This window comes from Monopterus albus, unplaced genomic scaffold (assembly GCF_001952655.1).
Source record: "Monopterus albus unplaced genomic scaffold, M_albus_1.0 scaffold42.1, whole genome shotgun sequence".
NCBI classification, from domain to species: Eukaryota; Metazoa; Chordata; class Actinopteri; order Synbranchiformes; family Synbranchidae; genus Monopterus; species Monopterus albus.
In genome coordinates, this window is record NW_018127922.1 from 1,785,260 (window position 1) to 1,806,838 (window position 21,579).

The window sequence follows — 21,579 nt, forward strand, 5'->3', positions numbered from 1 at the left end:
AATTATTTATCTAGAGATATTGCTTAGGATTTAAAAGTTGTAAAATGATGTCATGGGGTAGGACTAGATAAGTCTAACTTCTTCCTACTTCGTTCAAGCATGTACTAGGTATAAGTAAATTGATATTGGATTATTATTGTTGGATATGTGTGAAATTACATGTGTTGACATATCAACTGTTTTACATGCTTGAATGAATAAATCAAATCAAATCCTTGGTGGAACATTCACAAGCTGTCCAATTCAAATTATAGGCATATAGCTTGTTTAAAACTAGTTCTACCTTTGCCAACTGCGACTTTGAATGTTGAGTTTATCAGTAATAATGTATCAATAACTACAGTTCAGTAATATATTAGATATGAATGTTAAATGTGTTATTCTCCATACTGAGTATTTTTAGTTTTAGTATGTTTTGATGATAATACACTTGCACTTTAAGTAACATTTTGAATGCAGGACTTTCACTTGTAACAGATTATTTGTACGTTGTGGTATTGCTACTTTTACTTACAGTAAGTTTACAATCTGAGTACTTCTTCCACCACTGTTTTTTACAGTATCTGAAGCAGTGGCTCAGAGGGGGGTCTCACCCGGAGAGTAATTCAATGTAGAACTGCCACTGATCTGAAGTAAGAGTCAAGGGCCCATGGACAAGATCTCAAGATATTCTTAAACAAATATCAGGGTCTTGTGTTTAATAATGAAAAAAAAAACATGGCACCCAGTGTAGTGTTGTGTGCATATATGAGGATAAATTAATGAATAAATTAATCCAAGACTGACAGATTGACAGACATTGATCATGCGCAGAGGCAATTCATTGTTGGTTTTAGTCTCTATATGGGGACTGTTGAAAAGACTGTTAATATAGAAAATGGCTGGCCTTATCCTTTAAGGTAATGTTGTGGCAACAGAATTTAAACAAAGGCCATTAATTTTATGCAGTGTTTTTATTTATTTCCAGTACACTTGCATGATGACTGACTGAGGATACCCTTAACTCCAGGACTACACAGAAAGGTATCTATTATTTTTCTCCTTAACATACGTTACATTTTAAGAATATCCACACACAGATCTAATGCGCAGGTGGACTTTTCACAAATATATGTCATGAACAGTTTCTACAAAAAATAGAAACATTCACTCTATAATAAATGCAGTCTAAAGCAGAGGGGTAATTCTATTATTTAGCCTAGGCTCACTGATATAAATGGGGTGGACAAAATAATAGAAACACCTGTCAGTATACAGTAATGAAGTACTGTTCAGCACAAACTACACCCTCCAAAAAGATGATGCAACATGATCTCATTCATGAAGGAGGATTTACTGCAAGACTGCCTCATTAGACTGCATTAGTTTTAGTTTGGTGTTCCTAATAAAGTGAGAATTTAGTGTAGTCAAACATTTTCACAATTTTCAGCAGAAAACAGGACAAACAAGGATCTCAGTCGACTGACGCCTCAGTGCCAAAAACCTCTCACTGAGGTAGGAACTGTAACAGACGAGCCGGGTCACAGGCAAACACTGTATCAGTAAATAGAGACATCCTCATGAATGCTAGCATCTTTATATTGGTCTTCAAATTCAAATTCACCCTACTCGTTTCATTTAAAATACCACATGTACTTTAGATAAAGTACACATTTTCTTTAAATACACTGTTCACAAAATAATTAAGAGCTTACAAACTATTAGTGGCATTTAGTTTGCACTGTTTTGGGCACCAAAAACAAACAGTTACAATGCAGGAGGTCACCTACTTGCCAAATTATATGGGGAATACAATAAGGAACAATTAAAGGGCTTAGTCTCATATAAAAAAACAAAAAACAAAGAGAGTCATCTTACTACACATTAGCAAATCAAATATGTACAAATCTACATTATAGGCACTTTAATTCCAAACAGTTCAGGAAGCCCTCAGAGTCATCTTTGATAATACAACATCACACAACAGTTACTTTTTCCTTTAAGAAAGAAGATTAAACTAGATGACAACAGAAAGCCCAGATACAGACGTGAGCCCTAATAACCACATCAGTAGATTTGGCCGCATCAGTCACTCACCACACACACACACACACTTACACATGTAAATACACACACAGGAGACCTGCAGCTTCCAGGTATAAAGACAAAACATTTGCTACAGTACAGGGAGGAGATAGCTTTAACATGCGCACACTGTAGAGGTCAACAACCTCCTGGAATGAACACCCACTTCCCTCATGAATTCCCTACTGTACAATGTGCATGGAGTAGTTTTTAGGAAAACGTGCATAACAACAGCATTTCACCACCGAGCAGTCCTATTAAGATCAAGGCAAGAGAATCATTAATGCCACACCACAAAAAATAAATCATTATATAAATAAATAATTTTAGTTAAATAAATACATCATTAATTAAAAAGACGAGAAGAGGCAGGCAGTGCTGAACTTTAGGATAGCAGAGATGCTCCTAAACTTTGTAATGGAAGCTCCCTTTACTGATTCATCTGATTTTCTTTAGTCTATCGGAATAGTGTGCTGTACAAAAACTGTGACAAATGCCAATTACAATGTCCAAAGCCCAAAGGTATTCTCTTTACTGCCATATATGACAAAGAAAAGCAGAAAATCCTCAAAATTGAGAATCTGAAACCAGTGTTCAGTGTTTTTACTTGAAAAATGAAACAGCAACATAAGAGACAATTCAACAAACGGCTTGCAAATTAAAGTAACTGCCATTTAGCTTTCTGTCCATTAACTAGTTGATTCATAGCAAATTTACCCACAGTCTAGTTGTGGAAAATATTTGCTGTTTTTAGTACCGCTCATATGAAGAGGCCACTGTCCTCGTCTTGTTGCTCCATTCTTAGCCAATCAAAATCCAGGGTTTCTCCTTTTTGAGCCTTCTCCACCAGTGAATTTTGAGCAGGAGGTCAACATTAGGTCAAGTCAACCAGTCTGTGGATACATTAATGAGATTAGTAATATCCTCTGGTCTAAATGCTCCTTAAGTGGTACCAGAGTGAACTGCCCTGTATGATACATAATGAAGATTATCTTATAAACACTCTAAGGAGCTAGACAGATATCTTTGATCAGGCACAACTTCACCACAGAGAAAAGCGTAAGCTGTATATAAAACAGTTTTAGTGATCACCCCACACAGCCAGGAGGAGTATGGGGCCTTCAGAGAGGTCAGATACAGTATCAGCACTGCCATATCAACACAGTAGTACAAACTTAGCAGCAATACTACACTCCCATTTTGCAAGTCTCTTCAAATGGTGGCTAAATTTGCATCTTGCTGAAGTTTTAAGTAATCTATAAACTGGAGGTGCTCTTGATTTACCGTACCTTAGCTTAAATAGAGTGTGTTCACATTCAAGATGACAGGAATTCACCAAAAGGTGATGTAAATCAAGCTCACCCCAATTTTGTCACCAAGAGGAGACTATTTTAAAACTGCATGTTAGAGAGGCAGCCCTGTCAGCATGGAAGAAACGGTTTTCTTATGAAACCAACTGAGATGATTTGTGATTTCTGAAACAACAAACTGCGTCCTGTTAGCCAAGCCTTCTTACATTCTGTGCCTGTGTGGCTCTGAGTGTGGTGGAGAGGGTGGCGGGGGCAGGGTGACTGTGGCTGGGGGCTCTACTGGGTCATCTATGGGCAGGACAAGACGGGTGCCCCTGATTGCCACTTCATTTTCTGCCAAGGTGAGCTCATGATCCAGACCTTCGTCAGACGGGCCGACCCCAGTGCTGGCGATGGAGGAGCGCTTGCAGTTGACAGCATATGATCCAGATGCATCCGTGCTGACGGTGACATCAGCGTACATGGAGCTGGCATCATTCAGGATGAAGTCAGAGTCATCATCGTTAAGCTGACCTTCATTCTAGTGGGGGGTGGGGGGCAAGAACACAGAAATGAAGATGAGTAAAATCATACAATTTGCAAATCTCTGTACTTTATGTGGTCAAACAAGTTACTATTTGAGGACGTAATAAAGTGACATTTTAACTGTGTTATTGTGTCCAGACCTCATAAGCCTGTGGGCTAGTGAGGCATCGTGCCAGCGGGCCACAACATGCCGGCAGAGTAGCAGTGAGAGGAGGGCCGCTGTGGGTCAGGAGGGGTTTCAGGTAGCTGGTGAACAAGTTTCTGTCAAGGACCAAACCATTTTAAAGACACTTACTTGCTAATTAGTGAGCAATCTAGTCTAGCTCTACCCATTCTGATTCAATACAGCTTTTCACCCACAAAAACTGAAGAAATATTGTGCAGAAAAAACTTTATAAGTACCTTATCATGAAACTTGACCACATTTCACATAGCTCTGTTGTCTTATCTTTAACCTGCATGTACAGATGGGTCTAGTTACTGCTGTTAAAAGAGCACCCTCTAGTGTTTGAAGTTGTACATAGCATTTAAAGTTCTAAAGACATTGTTTCCAATACGTGATCCATGGCTCAAAGGATACTTGTGGTCAAAGTTATACCAGATCCTGAAGGGCCAGGCGCTCTCGTGTTTGTTGTTCCTCCGTTGTGACCCAGAACTCTGTTAAGCAGAAAAAGCAGAAATATTTATTCTTCCATCACTGAAGCATTCTTGCTAAAACATAAAGAGATTTTAATCTGTAGTGATTACTTACAGAGTTTTCTTGATCGGGGTCCACACCCACCCTGAAAGAGAAAAAGTAGCTATGGTGAATTTGACAGAAAAACACTGAATATTGGGGATGAAAAACACAGACAGAGAGATAAACATCTACAGATGCACAGGCTTACGGTATCTTCATGAAGGACAGCATGGGTGTGGTGCCACCTCCACAGACCCACACAGTGAAGAAGACAATGAGGAGATTGGTTGAAAATATCATCTGATGGGCATAAGTCGCTGTGTCTCGGATAGAAAGGGCAAAGGTCATTGCTCCACGCAGACCTGACGATGAGAGAAGATACAACGGTGTGAGGACAAGAACACGTTTCACCGATGAACAGTGTGAGAGGAACCCAGAGTTGAGTTTGCAGTGGCTTCAGAAAGTATTCACACTCATTCACTTTTTGCACACTTTGTACTGTAGATATAATATTCCATCAGTGCACACTCAATAACCCATTATAACAAAACAGAAACCTGTTTTGTTGTTTACTAAAGTATTCAAACCCTTAACTCAGTACTTTGTAGAAGCCCCTTTGGCAGCAATCACAGCTTCAATCTCTACAAGCTTTGCACACCTGGATTTGGGCAGTTTATCCCATTCTTCCTGACAACTCCTCACATGCTCCATCAGACTGGAACTGTCTGAACTGCCATCTCCAGGTCCCAGCACACAGCTCTGTTGGAGTAACATTTGGGTTCCTGGCCACCTTCCTGATCAAGGCCCCTTTTGCCTGATTACTTTGGTTGGTTGGTCAACTCTATGAAGAGTCCTGGTGGTTTCAAACTAATGACTAAGGCCACTTTGCTCCTGCGAACACTCAGAGCCTCAGATCTATGCCTCACCACAATTTTGTCAGAGAAGTCTCAAGAGAATTTGATGGACATTGTTGTTTGACATGTAGTTTGAATTTAAAATTAAACCTAAAATACAATAAACTTCAAAAAGTAAAGGGGTGTGAAAACCTGATGACTGCAGCATTAACTCAGAGTCACAGAACCTGTTCAGCTTATCTGAGTGTCGCGGTTTTTGGTTTGTTTTCTCCTAACTACTGCAGTTACTTGGTAACCAGCACAGTATGCTGATATGGGTGTTTTGTTTTTTCCTCTCAGTGCTGGTTGTATAAGCGTCTATCACCGTAGTGTGTAACAGTGCTAATGAGGTATGTTAAAAAAAAAAAATCAAACGTTTAGAGAATGTCCTGTGAGAAAACAGTTGAACTTTTCTGAATAATTAAGGAAATCACCCTGTGGGTTTAAACACGGAAACAATTATGAGCAGAGACATGTTGTGGATTTCTGTTATTAGCCTGTTTCGACAGTAAATGCCAGGGGATGTTAATAACGATACTGTTTCTGAGTAGAAGTGTTGTCGGTACAGAAGCAGACTTAGTGACTAATGTTTTTAAACTTGCACTGACAGGTTTTTTTGATGGAACCAGGTGCCAGGTTAGCAATAGTTTACTCAGTTTGGATCCAAGCCTGAGAAACTTTAGAGAACGTTACATACCTGCAAACATCATGACGTGCTGGAAGTTGAATCTGATCTTGTTTTTGCGGCCCAGGTTGAGCAGGAAGGACAAAGGGTAAATGTTTGCTGCTCTGCCCAGAAACACTGCCAGCTATACCACACAGCAGGTCAAGGACACAACACAGTGGATCTACATAGCAGGCAGGTTGGAATGGAAAATAATTCTACTTGTTCTGTTATTATTGGGATCCCCGAAAGACTGAATAAAATATACTAGCAACAGTACTGGTGCCAGTATCTAGCATTAGAATCATGACATATGTTTTGAAATGGCAACAGACTGTACTGTAAATATAAGAGCAGTAATCAACTGTCTGGGACCATGAATGAACAGCATCATTTACTACTCTAAAAGAACAATTGGTAGTAATGTGGAACAAATCTGTTTGTCATCTCTGGAGTGCCACAAAGGCCTAGATTTGTTTGTGTGGTGCAGAGTAAAGGATACAAAGGCTCCAATGATGAACAAAGGGTTGAAAACATGTGACTGGAAGGAGAACAGAGTGAGGCCCATGTACGAGAAGATGACGTTCTCTGCCAGGAAGTTCAGCAGCTCAAATAACTGGTGGGGAAAACACAAACATATACAGTACTGTAAATAATGTCAACAGACAGAAGGAAAACTGAAACTTTCACACTGCGTTCATGTCACTTTGGATCTAAGGTTGCACTGGGGATGTTTGTTGTAAACTTTGCAAGCATTCACTTTGTCATGTGGTGATACATTATGTTGCTGGGGTCAGTGTTATTAGCCTTTACATTCCTCCACTAGGTGATATTGTTAAAAACTATCTATGCTCAGCAGTGTCCAGATGACGGCGATCTGCAACCATCAGGTCTATCAGCTCTCTGCTTCAGTGCATAAATGACAGTTTGTTGGTTTTCTTCAACTTAACAAAACCAAAACTGACATTTGTACTAAAGCACAGATATTTCAAAACGTCCTCTCTTGTGAGGATTTTATCTGTGTGTAAATGGTTGTTTCTGTGTGTCAGCCCTGTGATAGACTGGCGACCTGTCCAGCGTGTACCCCGCCTCTCGTCCAGTGTCTGCTACCACTGACTCCAGCCCTCCCATGACCTTCTACAGCCTGAAGAGTACAATCAATGGATGGAAGGTATACAGTCTTATGCAAAAGTTTAGGCACCCCTTGATAAATAACAGATTTTGGTGATTTTTTATTTGAACAGATGTTAACACAGTTTCTCTTGGAAATGGAAAAAATGCACAATATTTTCAGCAAACAGTGATGCATAGTTACTTCTTATGCCATAAATTGAACAAAAATAAAAAATAAAAACATTATTATGGCATGGTGCAAAAGTTTGGGCACCCTAAGAGTTCCAGAGTCTCAAAGTCTCTCACAAGGTTTCAGACCTTAATCAGCTCATTAGATCTGATGCACAGCAACAGCTGTCATTGGTAAATGCCAATTTCAAAGCTGTACAAATACCTTGACTCTTCAAACCTTGTGCACACACTTGTGGACACCCAGCAACCATGGGTTCCTCTAAGCAGCTGTGTAAGACCCTGAAAATGAAAGTTATTGATGCCCACAATGCAGGAGAAGGCTACAAGAAGATAGCAAAGCGTTGTCAGCTTGCAGTTTCCACAGTAAGAAATGTAATTAAGAGATGGCAGATCAGGGGAACTGGGGAGGTCAAGATGAGATCTGGAAGACCAAGAAAACTCTCGGACAGAACTGCTCGTATGCTGGTCAGAAAGACAAATCAAAACCCACATTTGACTGCAAAAAACCTGCAGGAAGATTTAGCAGACTCAGGAGTGGTGGTGCACCGTTCCACTGTGCAGCGATGCTTGCACAGACAAGGCCTTCATGGAAGAGTCAGCAGAAGAAAACCTTATCTGCGTCCCCATCATAAAATCCAACGTCTGAAGTATGCAACAGGACATCTACAGAAGCCCGATGCGTTTTGGAAACAAGTGCTGTGGACTGATGAAGTTAAAATAGAACTCTTTGGACACAATCAGCAAAGGCATGTTTGGAGAAAAAAAGGAGCAGCATTTCATGAAAAGAACACCTTGCCAACTATTAAGCATGGGGGTGGATCTATCATGCTCTGGGGTTGTGTTGCAGCCAGTGGCACAGGAAACATTGCACGGGTGGAGGGAAGAATGGATTCCACTAAATACCAGCAAATTCTGGAAGCAAACATCACACCATCTGTAAAAAAGCTGAAGCTGAAAAGAGGATGGCTTCTACAACAGGACAATGATCCTAAACATACCTCGAAATCCACTATGGAATACCTCAAGAGACGCAGGCTGAAGGTTTTGGAATGGCCATCACAGTCCCCTGATTTAAACATCATTGAAAATTTGTGGGTAGATCTTAAAAGAGCTGTGCATGCAAGACGACCAAAGAATATTACAGAACTAGAAGCCTTTTGCAAGGAAGAATGGGAGAAGATCCCAAGTACAAGAATTGAAAGACTTTTAGCTGGCTATGAAAAGCGTTTGCAAGCTGTGATATCTGCCAGAGGAGGTGTTACTAAGTACTGATTGTGTAGGGTGCCCAAACTTTTGCACCATGCCATAATAATGTTTTTATTTTTTATTTTTGTTCAATTTATGGCATAAGAAGTAACTATGCATCACTGTTTGCAGAAAATATTGTGCATTTTTTCCATTTCCAAGAGAAACTGTGTTAACATCTGTTCAAATAAAAAATCACCAAAATCTGTTATGTATCAAGGGGTGCCTAAACTTTTGCATAAGACTGTAAACACCAAACCTCTACAGCCTGAAGAGCACAATCAATGGATGGAAGGTATATGTACTAGTAATGGCAATATTTGTCTTTCTAAAATGTGTAAAGTGTTGCAAAGCAGTGATTAGAGATGTTTTAATATACTAGCCACAAATAATGAGCGTGAAAGCATTTCACCTGTTTGGTCCTGTCCTGAGATTCGGAAGAGAGATTGTTGTAGGTGTAATGAGCCTGAGTTATCCCACAGAACAGCACAGCTACTACGCCTAAAAGCAACACACAGAGTTACCGCAGCATTACTCAAAACACGCTGAATTACATGCAAGTCACAAGTATTCAAAGAGCAGCATTAATTCTGTCAGTGAAAACAGACAAAGAATATTTGTTACACCCTTAAATAACATTTAAAAAAAAAACCTTTGCCTGTGTCTGAGGCTAATCTTGTGATTTAGGAAAGAAACGCCTAGCTCAGATGTAACTAATGCATGTAAATCACATAGTCTGAATGGGTGAATGGTTCATTTTTAGGCCGTTAAATTTTGTAAGAACAAAACATGAGACTGCTAAAAATACACCAGTTCTTGGTGAAAGGTCACAGTACTGGTTTCATAACACAGGGGAAAAATGACTAACCTTAGATGAATCTGATAAAATCATAATTAAGTAGAACTAGAGTCACCTGTCTATTGTTTACTATTACCTATTTTAAAATCAAATGCTCATAATATCACAAGAAGTAATGTATATTTTTGTCAAAGGCCTAAGACTGGCAATAAATCTAAATCAGATGCCTAAACCGACACCAGCTAAACTGTATGCACGAGTCCTGGGTGCAGGTGTAGCCCACCTGTGAAGCCACAGGCCTCGGCTAACAGGAAGGTGCTCCAGGACATGAGGAAGAAGAGAGCGGTCTCCAGAAGGGAGAAGTCCCTCAGCTTAGTGAACTTGGTCACGTGATAAAAATTGAAAGTCAAGAAGCAAAACAAAAACCAGCATATCTGCAGTGCACCTGCAGCCTTCACAAGTGAAACCAATAACATAGAAATGTACTGTGTTAAATGTGAACCACATTTTCTAGGCAAGACAATCATATGTTCCATTTTATTACACAGCAATACAAGTCAGAGTAGGGTAACTGTTTTAAATCCTGTAGTGTTGTTCTGTTGCTCTTTAAGCATACCTGTGCATATAAATGTACATTACTTAATGGTAAGAAACAGGTGAAAGGATATAAGAGCAGTCATGACTCCAGTGGCCACTCCAAGAGCCAAGGATCCATTGAAGATGACCAGGAAAATGCCAAAGGATTTCAACATGGCCATGGCTTCAAAGCTGTGGCTGTTGTCTCCTTCAGGCTGGTACGCCACAATGGAGCTGAAGAGCAGAGAGAAAAACAGAAATAAAAACATTTACATGAAAAAGGAACTAGACATCCAGAAGGGGAAACTGGTCAAAAGTTAAACACATGCTCAAAAAAAGACACACAGAAAGGTTTTGGTGTCAGATGTAGTCAGGCACCAAGTTAAACCCACAGCAACCCAAATCCAGTTCTGATTTTGATTAAATTTACCAGAATTTGATTAGAAAGCATAACCAAGATGGATCACACGTGGATTGAGGTTGGGTTTACCTTATCAGAATCTTGCATGCTTAATTGAAATTTGATTTCTCAAATCTTATTTGATATCCAGCACATACTAATAAGTACAGAAACAGCCAGTTCAGGCACTACCTGTTTATGAGTAGCAGCTCCCATTTAACACAAGACTAACAAAGCATAACAGCAGTACTAATATTCGGCAGTAATAACTCTTTTGCACACCTACATTACCAGAATTGATTAAAAATGCTTTTTTTTTGTTCATTTACGAGGTTGATAAACCATTGACAAAACTGAAAAATGATACAAAGAATGGATACAAAAGGGCTGCAGGGTCAGGGAAGGGAAGGGGAGGGCATTGAGCATCCTAATGGTGGTTCAGGTCTACACTCCAAAAAAAAAAAAAAAAAAATCAGCACTACATTGACTGAGCTGAGATAATCACACTACTATTAATTATGCCACCACCATCACGAAAACAGCCCACCAACCCAAACTGAGGAGCCAGTGTCTGGTTTTCTCCCAGCCATTCCTCTGCCCCCTCAGGCCCATATGGGCCATCGTGTCCTGGGGAGTGCACGGCACCAGCTCCCTGCTTACCCTGTTTCTCCAGCCGGAGGAGAACACTACATACATACGTGCAGGCAGGCGATGAATGACACGGATGGGTGAAGGAAGGTAAGCAGTGAAATGACAGGGACTGATGTTAGTAACATTAATGTCCATTCATGTGCAATGTACAACACAAATAGCTGACTTTGACAGAATCAGCAAATCAGAACTAGGATTAAATGACAGGTTCTGATTTTTTTTTTCTTCAAATCTGTCTTAAAACAATACTCCCATGCCCCTATGTACATACTGTGTCCATACAGGCCACAAACGGATCCCTTCCTAATTCAATTTTAATTTAAGTGATGGGAGATTAAATCCAGTCATTCTATGTAAAAATCAAGTTTAACTGAAGCTAATGTGAAGGTTCAACAGTCAGAGTCAGACAAAAAGAAGCAGGTACAGTATCTTCCAAATGTATAGCCTTGTAACTGCTGGAGACTCACATAAGATTCAACTGAATTTATTATCAACACATTTTTGCACAGAACAAGGGTAATGTATTTTGTTTCCAAACAAAACGTGTTAGGAATGGATCTCTTCACACCCTGTATACACAAGAGGAATGATTACTACAATGATTATTATAAATTGGTTTGAGATAGAGTTGAAAAAAAGTGAACCTATTCCATAATGTGGAATAGGGATGCACCGATACCACTTTTTTCAGACCAAGTACAAGTATGAATACTTACTTTTGAGTGCTTGCCAACACTGAATACTTAATGATGCAATGTCTCTAGTGTAAAAAAAACATCGCCACAAAAGTGCAATGACTTCAGAGACAGTTTAATTTCATGAGATTTATTTTATGATTTGGATTAAATAGAATATCTTATGCAACAGGAGGCTGTGCAAATTATCTGAAAGGTTTCTGACTGAACTGCTGTAGCCTGCTACACAGCATACAGTAGATTTTGAACCTTTTTAGGAGTGCTGCCTTGTGTTAGGATGTAATGATTTCACAACCGCCTGACCAGAACATCATAGTTTAGGGCTGCACATTATCACAGTCAGATATTTTAAAGTTTAATTTAACAAGGCTGCCTGTTTTTATGTTAAACTGCTGACTGTCTGTGGCTTCATCCTGTCCTCTCTGCTGGACACATAGCTGCTCTGCTGCAGAGGAGCTGCTCATCTCAGCCCCCAAGTCCACAAGAATTGAACCCATTTTCATGCAGAGGGTGGTATCGGACTCAACACCTGATTCTGGTATCTGCATCGGTGCGTCCCTAATGTGGAACTACTGTTGCTGTGGTAAAACAGAAGTGATGCTGCTCTGTGTGCATGCTTATTTCTGTTAATTAATGCTTACGAAGAGAGGACGATGGCCACAGCATCATTGAGGACACTTTCCCCAAAGAGTAAAGCATACAGGTCTACATCTACCTTCAGCTCATTGAAGATGGCCAGCACTGTCACTGTGACATACAGGAGGAAAAAGCAATTACATGAATATAGTACAGGAGAACAGTTTTCCAACAGTCAATGTCATATAAGCACAAAGATACAGTGCTATGCTGCCTCTTTGTTTAATACACTGTTACAGAAGGTGTGGACAGTGACAGCTAACATGGCACTGCCTACCTGGGTCTGTTGCCGAAACGATGGCCCCAAAGAACAGGCAGTCGGTGAAGTAAAACTCTCCCCCTAGCTGGCCCACAGCTTTCATGAAGGACACAAAGCCATACATGACCAACCTAAGAGCAAAGACGTACAAGTCAAAGTGTGGCATAACAAACTTACTTGATGTAATGAAGTAAAATCTTGGGTTACAAATTTCAGTCTAAATGTAATGGTAAAAACAAAACATTACTTCTGAAGTTAGTTCAGAGATGAATTAATGGCCTACCCAATAACAAAGCAGGATATAACCGTTCCCATGAAAGCGTAGGTCAGGATGGAGCCGATGTTTCTGAAAAAATGTCTCTGAGACAGACAAGGGCACAGATTCATTAAAACAGAAGCTATCTAACAGTGGTAGTTAGGCTGGGGAAATACAGATGAATGTCACTGTAATCCTAAAAAACAAACCTAAATATGTGAAAGAAATCATATGCAAAATACTTAAGAATTTTCTATAAAAGAACAGCTTATATTTTTAAATTAAATTATTTATACAATTCATATTTCCACAAATACTGAATGATAAATCCCTTTGAACCTCTTACCCTTTTCAGACTGTAACCAGCGTGGAAGATGATGGGAGGCAGCAAAATGTTGAAAAACACTTCTGGGTCAAATGTCACCTGGAGACAGTGGTAAGATATAAGTTATATACCTATCTGCAAGTAGTAGTGTCCCCATGAACCTGACTCACCTTTCCAACTTTCTTTAAAGCATAATGTATTGTCTGTTTGTGTAAGCAAATCAGTAAACCGCCCACAATTTTACATTTTTATAGACAGAGATCACATGGGAATGTTTAGGTGATTTTCCACCAAAGGTTCCAGCAGCTTTTTCCAGGCTAAAAGGTCCTCCAGCGCATTGTGATGTGTTCCCACAGCAGAGCTTAAGCCGCAGGAAGATTAAGTAAATCAGTCCAATGATGTATCAGAAGTGCCTTTTACATCATTTATATGCATGTGTAATGTCATCCTCTGCTAAAACTCCATCCTGATTATCGCTGGCCACATAAGCAAAAGTGGCAGGTTTTTAAGAATGCAAGGTGAATAATAATGCTGCAGAAAATGCTAGCATAACTGAGTCCGGTGGAAACACGGGAAGAAATGAGTTCCTGTTCCCCAGGAAAATGTGGTGGAAATGCCCCCTATGTGAAAGTCTGTAGAGGCTATTTATCACATGATATACAACCACACTGGCAAAGCAGTATTTTATCACAGAACAGTATATCCATAATACATAATTTGCTGACGTTTGGCTCCTAACAGTTGCAAATTTGACATTTCATCTGTTTATCTCCTTGCCTTTCTCAGCATCTCATCATCCTGCACTTGGTGACTTTTGCTTCGGCTGACTTCCCCCTTCAGGGTGTACTCATAGAATCGGCCGCTGACATTGACCAACAGAGACGCAGGACTGGCGTTGACAGCACAGTTTAGGATCATGTCAGTCATGCTCTGGGGCACATGGATGCCAAACCGCAGGATCACACCCACCAACAGGCCTTAGAGGACGGGGAGAAGAGAGTGGGAGTAGAGGCAGAGCAGTTAAGGATCTCTAGTAAGGATCCCTTGTGCAGCAAAATAGGGTGATATGCTATTTAAAACACCTGCCTTGGATTATTTGGGTGTGCTACATACTTTATTTAGACTGGGGTCTTTTGTAAACAAATATTAGTTGGGCCAAGTTAATTATTCTGCATGGGAGGGATGCATACTGTGAATGACTGTGCAGGTATCTGACTAGTTAAAGGGGCTGACTTGTTTTTTTCTAGCTACTGTTATAACAGTATCCTATAATTTCCAGTCATTACAGCTGTTACTAATATTACCTTATACTATTCTTTGATAGCTGACAGAATAGCATACCCTGTGAAGAAGGAACATCAAGATTCCCCAATCATAATACACCTACTATTTAGTAATAATCGTCAGTATGTATAATACTAGATAAATAATACTCTTATACAACAGTCTGTAATGTGATGCTATATCATAACTATCTCCCCCGTGTAAAATGAAACATGGGAATAGTCAAATTAGCTTAACATTATCTCTTACGTTTGAGGAATTAACGTTAACGGACAGGCATCATAGCCAGTTAGCATTAACGCCAAGTTAGGTTAACTCACTGTTACCCAACTAGTGGTCTTACCATAGATCATGGCGAGTCCTGTTTCGTGCAGGAACCTAAATCTACGGTGTTTGAACAGCCATATAGTTAAAATGGTGAGCGTTAGGAGCAGTATAAATATGAGCAGATTAGCGCTGTCCTGTCGGTGGCTCTCCTCGGCCATCCTCTCAGTTTCGGTGTTCGCACTGCTCTCTCCGCGGCTCCCGACCAACAAAAATGTCATTAAAAAAGGCAGTGAGAGGAGCGCATTTGACGGCGTGACGCCAGGAAGGCGTCTCAGTGTAGATCCCATTCTAGCTGTCCGGGAAATTGTTACATTTGATGTTTAAATAGCATCGGTTCTGATTACAAACTACTGCTTGAAGGAGAGGAGAAAATGACAGCTTCTTCTATCAAAACACGGGGACTTCCGGTTCGTCAAAAATAAAAGCCACCCCCGTAAACAGCGACGTTTCGTGGAGTTTGAGGGTTTCATGCTTGTTGTCATTATACAATACAAAATTGCACAATACTATAACAACCCACACAAGCAAAAAGACAAGCACGAAAAATTGAAATAAACAAAAATACGTAAAATAAAACAACTAGAATAAGAAATTAGTATAATAATTATAACAAGGAAGAAAAAGTACATTACGCTATGTTTTGAATGGTTACATTACAGTGGTTCCTCTTTAAGTGCGAATTGTCAATAAAATGACATAAAATGCTTGAATGAATCAGTAGGTCTACAGATCATGCAAAGTGCAGTGATGTAATTTATTATGTGTATAGCTAATATAAGACAGTGTAATTACAGCAGCCCTTCATGGTGTTTGAAGGTTGAGTTTTGTTGTCATAACACAATGCAAGATTGTACAATGAAATCCACTACAAAGAAATTGTAAAAATAACCACTAACAAGATAAGATATATGTATAATACATTTCATACACAAAGACAATTTAAGGTGCTTTAGACAACACATTAAATAATTAAATGAAAGAACAGCAAAAAACATTACAATGATCATTAAAATAATAGTAACCATTTTAAAGTCAAGTAAAATGTGCAGAACAGAGGCATAAACACGGGATAGGAGGGCAAGATGATTCATGATGAGTATTTAAGATTCAGTCAAAAGCAGTACAGAACTTAAATGACTTTAACTTGGATTTAAAGTGAGTCAAAAACCCTCTGGAAGTTTGTTTCTGCTCTGTGGTGCAGCCATTTTGTCTATTTAAGTCTTCTACCTGATGATCTGAGAGGCCCAGAGAGGGGTTATATGCTAAAAAACAATGACAGATGTATTTTTGTCCTAAGCCACTGAGAGATTTGTAGACAAGCAGCAGCACTTGAAACCCCATTCTGATACACTGGAAGCCAGTGCAGAGACCTGAGAAATGGTGTGATATGTTCGCTTTTCTTGGTCTTTGGTACAACTCTAGTAGCAGAATATATAGCTGAAAGGTCTGGAACACTGTGTGTGGCTACACAGAGACAGTACAATTCAAAGATAGGAAAAATATGAAAACAAGAAAAAGTGCACCAAAGCTAAGCTCAGCAACTTTCTTTATATAGCATGTTTTAAATACAAATGCAACAATGCGCCTAACCAATTCACAAAAGGTTATGTGCCTCACAAAAGCACTAATAAAATAAAATAAAAAGGAAACCAAGGCATTTGAAACTACTCAGAGTTAAAAGCAAGAGAGTACAAATACATTTTCAGTCAGGATTAAAAAACCACTAAGTTTGAGGCAGACCTAATGGTTATTCAGAAACAGAATCAGCTTTATTGGTATGTTGAACACACGGGGAATATGACTCCATTACAGTGGCTCTCAGTGTCTCAGTGTGCTTCCATAAGACAACAAGCAAGCAAGAACAAGACTTGGTCCTGCAATAGCAAAAGCTCGATCACCTCTGAGCTCTGGATGTAAGTTGAGGTTAATTTAATGTTTGGTCTCTGATGCCACAGTCAACAAGCAGTTAATCTCAACTCATTTCCAGAGAATCGACCAAGGCGCATCAACCAGAAACTTGTTGGCAGACTAGGACCACATTTGCACCTGTACCCAAAAAAAAAAAAACCTGCTCAGTTCTCTGTAAATGATTTGATCTTCACTTCTTTTTGACTGTGGTGTCAGACCAAATGCCAAGTTAAAAATTTGTCACATGATGTGGGGGTTGATATGTGATGCTGATAAATTATTGTATACTGAGTCATTTGGTAATACTTGTTACTTAAGTTATGTGGCATTTGTTTCCTGTCAAAGGAAACCGTTTCAGATATAAAGATTGAGAACATGTATCTACATCTGAAGTGGGACCCTATGTATGTGGTATGTTGTATTTATATACATGTTGTCCACTTCAGATGTAGATACATGTTCTCAATCTTTATATCTGAAACGGTTTCCTTTGACAGGAAACAAAAGCCACATAACTTAAGTGACACACATCAGGTATCACTTGACTGTTGTCACATGCACGAAGTGAAGGAAAATGTGGCGTTACATGTTGTCCATGTAACTGATTTTATTTAAATTCAGGTGCAAATTTTTCACTTGATTTGTTGCACACAACATATACATAACACACTTGTGTATATATTCAAAGGTCACAGGTTTTTAACATTTAACATTGACATTAAAGGACTCATCTTAACATAGGCCTATGTCCAAAATTCTTTACCAGGTACATAGTTAAATTTAATTAAAAAGGTAAACAACATGGCATTTACCATTTCGTAGTCATAGTGACATTGGATGGAGAGAGGAAGTAATTAGTTCTTTAAAAACAGTTCTTCATGATAAGTAAATCGTCACTATTAGTGCCAGTATGAAAATGACGTGACTCATATGCTATGACCTTCACAGTTACCAGATGTCAGCTTTGGTGAACACCTGTGGGAGGTTTTGGAGTGATGTGTTAGACAGCATCTCCACCACTATCATCAAAACACCAAATGAGGGAATATCTTTTGAAAGAATGGTGTTCATCCCTTCAGGAGAGTTCAGAGACTTGTAAATGCCAAGGTGCACTGAAGCTGTTCTGGTGGCTTATGGTAGCCCAACACTTGAAAAGAAAACCCATCGTGAAGTGTCCTAGTCATTTGTCACCCTCTGTACATTAAGCTGTGTGAGTCTCTCTTCTGTGACTGCACAATCCATTTATTTTCCATAACCTTTCAGCAGACTACATTCCTCTGCTTCTGGCGAAACATGATGAGCTTCTTATTGTTTTCAGTGAGGTAAACAAACGTGCTCTGCCGTTCACTTACCGTACTTCAGCAGAAATCCAAATATATATGGCTAATGTAGCAATGCAAAATGTTCACTATAAAAATGTACACCATAAATGGAGCTAAGAAACTAGTTATAAAATTGTTTATTAGATTATTTTTCTTGGGACTGATGACCATATAAATTTATTGTTTCATCTATATTTATTCTTTAAAATGTTTGTCACTTTACATTAGGCTTAATTGTAACCTTTCATCTTAATCTGTAGCCTAATATCTTGACAGTTTCCTTTAACAGGAAACAAAACCCACAAAAGTCACGTCAGAAGCAGCACAAACATATGAAGTACACGACACAGCGATACTCACACATAGAGGAAGAGTGGATGTATCCTGTTTGTGCGCCACGATGCCAATGCAACTGCTTCTGCTTCTCTATCTGATTGGACATGTGTTTGCCAAAGAACCACCAGGTAACATTTAAAATCCATCCATCCATTTTCCTCCGCTTAACATTTAAAATAACATTTTTAAATTATGGACAATTTATAATTGTTTTTAACCTTTCTGAACTTGTGTGAGCAGCTTTTCAATTTGCGTAATGGCAGCTCTGATCATATTTTCTATGTGGATGTCACAATGTGAAACTCTATTACATGTTAATTGATTTTCTAACATTTGTAATTTATAACAAATCTCTGTTCATTACCTGAGTGGCTTTAATTATATTTTTGATTACTTTCCCAAACATAAAACTAAGATTTGAAATTGGAGAACAGCACAGCAGCCTTGAAATATAATTAAGCCATGATAAGTGAATAATCAAACTTTTATTAAAATAAAATCAGCTTAAAGGTAAAGCCTTAGTTTCCCGGTCATGTAGAAATTCCCCTTGATGACACGGTGCTGCCATTTCCTCATTGTGTGTAGATATGTGCCTGAGAATGAACCGCTACTACACGAGTGTAACCCTAATGACTTCTGGTTTATTTTCCTCATGACATTTATACCGATTTTAATGCCGATCATTTTTAATATTGTTTCTTACCTCTCTAAGCACTTTGAATTGCTTCCGTGTATGAAATGTGCTTTATAAATAAAGTTGCCTTGCTTTATTGTCATATACTGTATACCCTCTTGTGTCTGACAGATGTGGAGTGTCGGGTGGTGTACCTTGAATATGTTGAATGTTCCTGGAATAAGCAGGGGACTCCAGACATCAACTACACTTTCTCCAGCTGGTTTGTAATTGGCAGTGTCCTCATAACTAAACTGACCTCACTGAAAGGAGGTTGAAACATGTTTCTTATTCACACTGAGCAAAGAACTTTTCTACTCAAAAGTTAGAGCATTAATTCTTGTAAGTCCTGGATGCCTGATACAGGTCCTGATATCTCGCTGCAGCAAATTAGAGAAAATAACTGAAAGTACAGCTTGTTATAACAGAAAATTTAACTACTGATGTTCCGAGGCTGAGAGGATATGTGGCTGTTTATGTTGCCTCTTAAACTCCCAACATCCAATATTCCTGCTCTACCTTTCACTGCTATATTTAGAGTTGATATGGCTGCAGATTGTGCTTTGTGTGAATGAATAAATGATTTCTGCACAGGTTCTACAATGACAAAGAAACTAACTGCACCACCTATGTGTTGGAGAACGGCATAAAGACTGGATGTAAGCAACCCTATGGCAATGACAACAAGAGGTTCCTGTCATTTTACACGACACTGGTACATGGAAATAAGAGTACTACGAAGGGTCACGAGCTTAAAAATAAAGGTATGCTTATTTATCGAGGTGCAACATAACATTGGAAGGTACTTTGTTTTAAATTGATGGGAGAGTTTACACCTTCTGCAACTGTAACTTAAATCAGGGGTTTTTACTAATTGACCCATAGACCACCATTCTGACTATGCAGTAACCAGAAGACCACTGTTGTAGGATGGCTACACCAAATGGGCACTATTTTAGTCCTGAAATTCACCTTGGCTTTTCTAAATTTTATACATTTCCTTGAAATTGATTATTCAAATACATGGAAATGAGTAAAAAAAGAAAAATCCTACAGTGAAACTACAGGGTGGGTGAAAACTAGGCATTAAAAAGTGGCTATAGAACTTGTCACTGGAGTCATGATTAAAGTCTAAATAGACGATAGTAAATCCTCTTTTCTCTAAATAGACAATAGTAAATAGGATGTATATTAAATGCATGATCAGGGACCATCTGCAATGCCTTCCTTGACTACTAGGGGCCACAGACCACTGGTTGAAAACCCCCACCTTAAATCTGTCATTTTCCAGAAAAGGAAATACCATACAAATATTTTGACAGAAGCAAGCTATAAAAATAAGTAAATGTACACTTGCATCTCTCCGTTATATCACATTTTATACTACATCCTCTGTCACTGAATGGTCGGTGTTGTCTCCAGTCTTGTTATATCCACCAGTCAACGTGACAGTCAAGAATGGATCTGACTTTAACCTGTGGTTTTACTGGAACCAGACTAAATCAAACTGTGCTGAGAGTGATGTTCGTTACAGAACCAACAAAAGAAAGTGGGAGGTAGGCAACTCCAGTCGTTTTAATCATTTTTCATTCATTGCCCAATAATTTGTCTTCGTTTCCACTATTGTCTTCTCATCTCCATATTATTTTCCACAGCATACTAAAGTCAGTAGTGGTAGGCAGATTTTCTGCATCAACTTGCCCTCCAGTAATTCTGAGTATGAGCTGCAAGTGCGGAGCAGAATCGGGAAAGACTGTGGAGAGTCTATATACTGGAGTAACTGGAGTGAGCCTGTGGTCTGGGGATCCAACAACAGCACAGGTAAGATTCCCTTTATGTACTGAGCAAATGAATTGCTAACCTCTGCCAAAAGTGCATTTTCCAGAACATTGTACAGTTATTACAGAAAACACCTGGGTCTGTCAAACTATTGTGCTGATCAGATATTTGACTAGATTTTACTCTTATTTTGTATACAGTCCTTAGAAATGTGCATGTTCTATTGTGAAACACATTGATAAATGGACATGAAAGGAAGGAAGATCTTTTGATTTCCATCATGTAGAATTGGCATTGACAGTGTGTAGCTCTGGTAGAGATATGCACTCTAACACAATATAGATTGGCAAATTAGTTTTCAAACCCAGAAATACAATTGAGGAGCCATTAATGGTTATCTTAGACCTTAAACTAGCCCATGGACAGTATGTAATGACCTGTATGGACAACAGGTGTTAGGTGTCAGGCAAGGAAGGACCCAAAATGCAGACATGGTCTAGGGTCTATTCCCATGGTCAAGGTTTGTATAATCAAACACAGCTGGACTCGAAGGTGAAGAACCATCTCAGCGGTGATCAGAAGAAATGGACAGCACCTAAGTTAAATATATGAGTGTCACAGCAAAGGGTCTGAATACTTATGACCATGTGATATTTCAGTTTTTCTTT

General features: G+C 39.1%; 2 protein-coding genes and 1 long non-coding RNA gene across 5 annotated transcripts in view; 2 read left to right on the top strand and 1 right to left on the bottom strand.

The window, feature by feature from the left end:
* The window catches only part of LOC109960015 (uncharacterized), a 14,680-nt gene extending 12,848 nt beyond the window's left edge, over positions 1–1,832 (top strand). The window contains exon 4 of the long non-coding RNA XR_002274929.1: positions 968–1,832. This is a non-coding gene — a long non-coding RNA (uncharacterized LOC109960015). The remainder of the gene's footprint in view (positions 1–967) is intronic.
* A 93-nt stretch (positions 1,833–1,925) lies between these two features.
* LOC109960010 (sodium/hydrogen exchanger 6-like) lies at positions 1,926–15,407 on the bottom strand. Its single transcript, XM_020599826.1, has 17 exons — positions 14,910–15,407; positions 14,060–14,259; positions 13,304–13,381; positions 12,985–13,061; positions 12,720–12,832; positions 12,448–12,553; positions 10,153–10,294; positions 9,768–9,873; positions 9,098–9,186; positions 6,638–6,751; positions 6,169–6,280; positions 4,787–4,940; positions 4,651–4,681; positions 4,480–4,556; positions 4,040–4,145; positions 3,581–3,894; positions 1,926–2,957 (listed from the first exon to the last, which is right to left on the bottom strand). The coding sequence occupies exons 1-17, from the start codon at positions 15,178–15,180 to the stop codon at positions 2,939–2,941; spliced, it is 2,109 nt and encodes a 702-aa protein (XP_020455482.1). The 5' UTR covers positions 15,181–15,407; the 3' UTR covers positions 1,926–2,938.
* LOC109960011 (cytokine receptor common subunit gamma-like) overlaps positions 14,227–21,579 on the top strand; it is a 10,348-nt gene continuing 2,995 nt past the window's right edge. For 2 of the 3 annotated variants that reach the window (XM_020599827.1, XM_020599829.1), the window contains exons 1-6: positions 14,227–14,315; positions 18,400–18,587; positions 19,265–19,355; positions 19,727–19,896; positions 20,555–20,688; positions 20,788–20,953. In XM_020599827.1, the coding sequence (XP_020455483.1) occupies positions 18,524–18,587; positions 19,265–19,355; positions 19,727–19,896; positions 20,555–20,688; positions 20,788–20,953 (625 nt within the window). In that variant the 5' untranslated portion in view covers positions 14,227–14,315; positions 18,400–18,523. Of the gene's footprint in view, positions 14,344–18,399; positions 18,588–19,264; positions 19,356–19,726; positions 19,897–20,554; positions 20,689–20,787; positions 20,954–21,579 lie in introns of all 3 variants that reach the window. The other variant, XM_020599828.1, reaches the window with a different exon arrangement.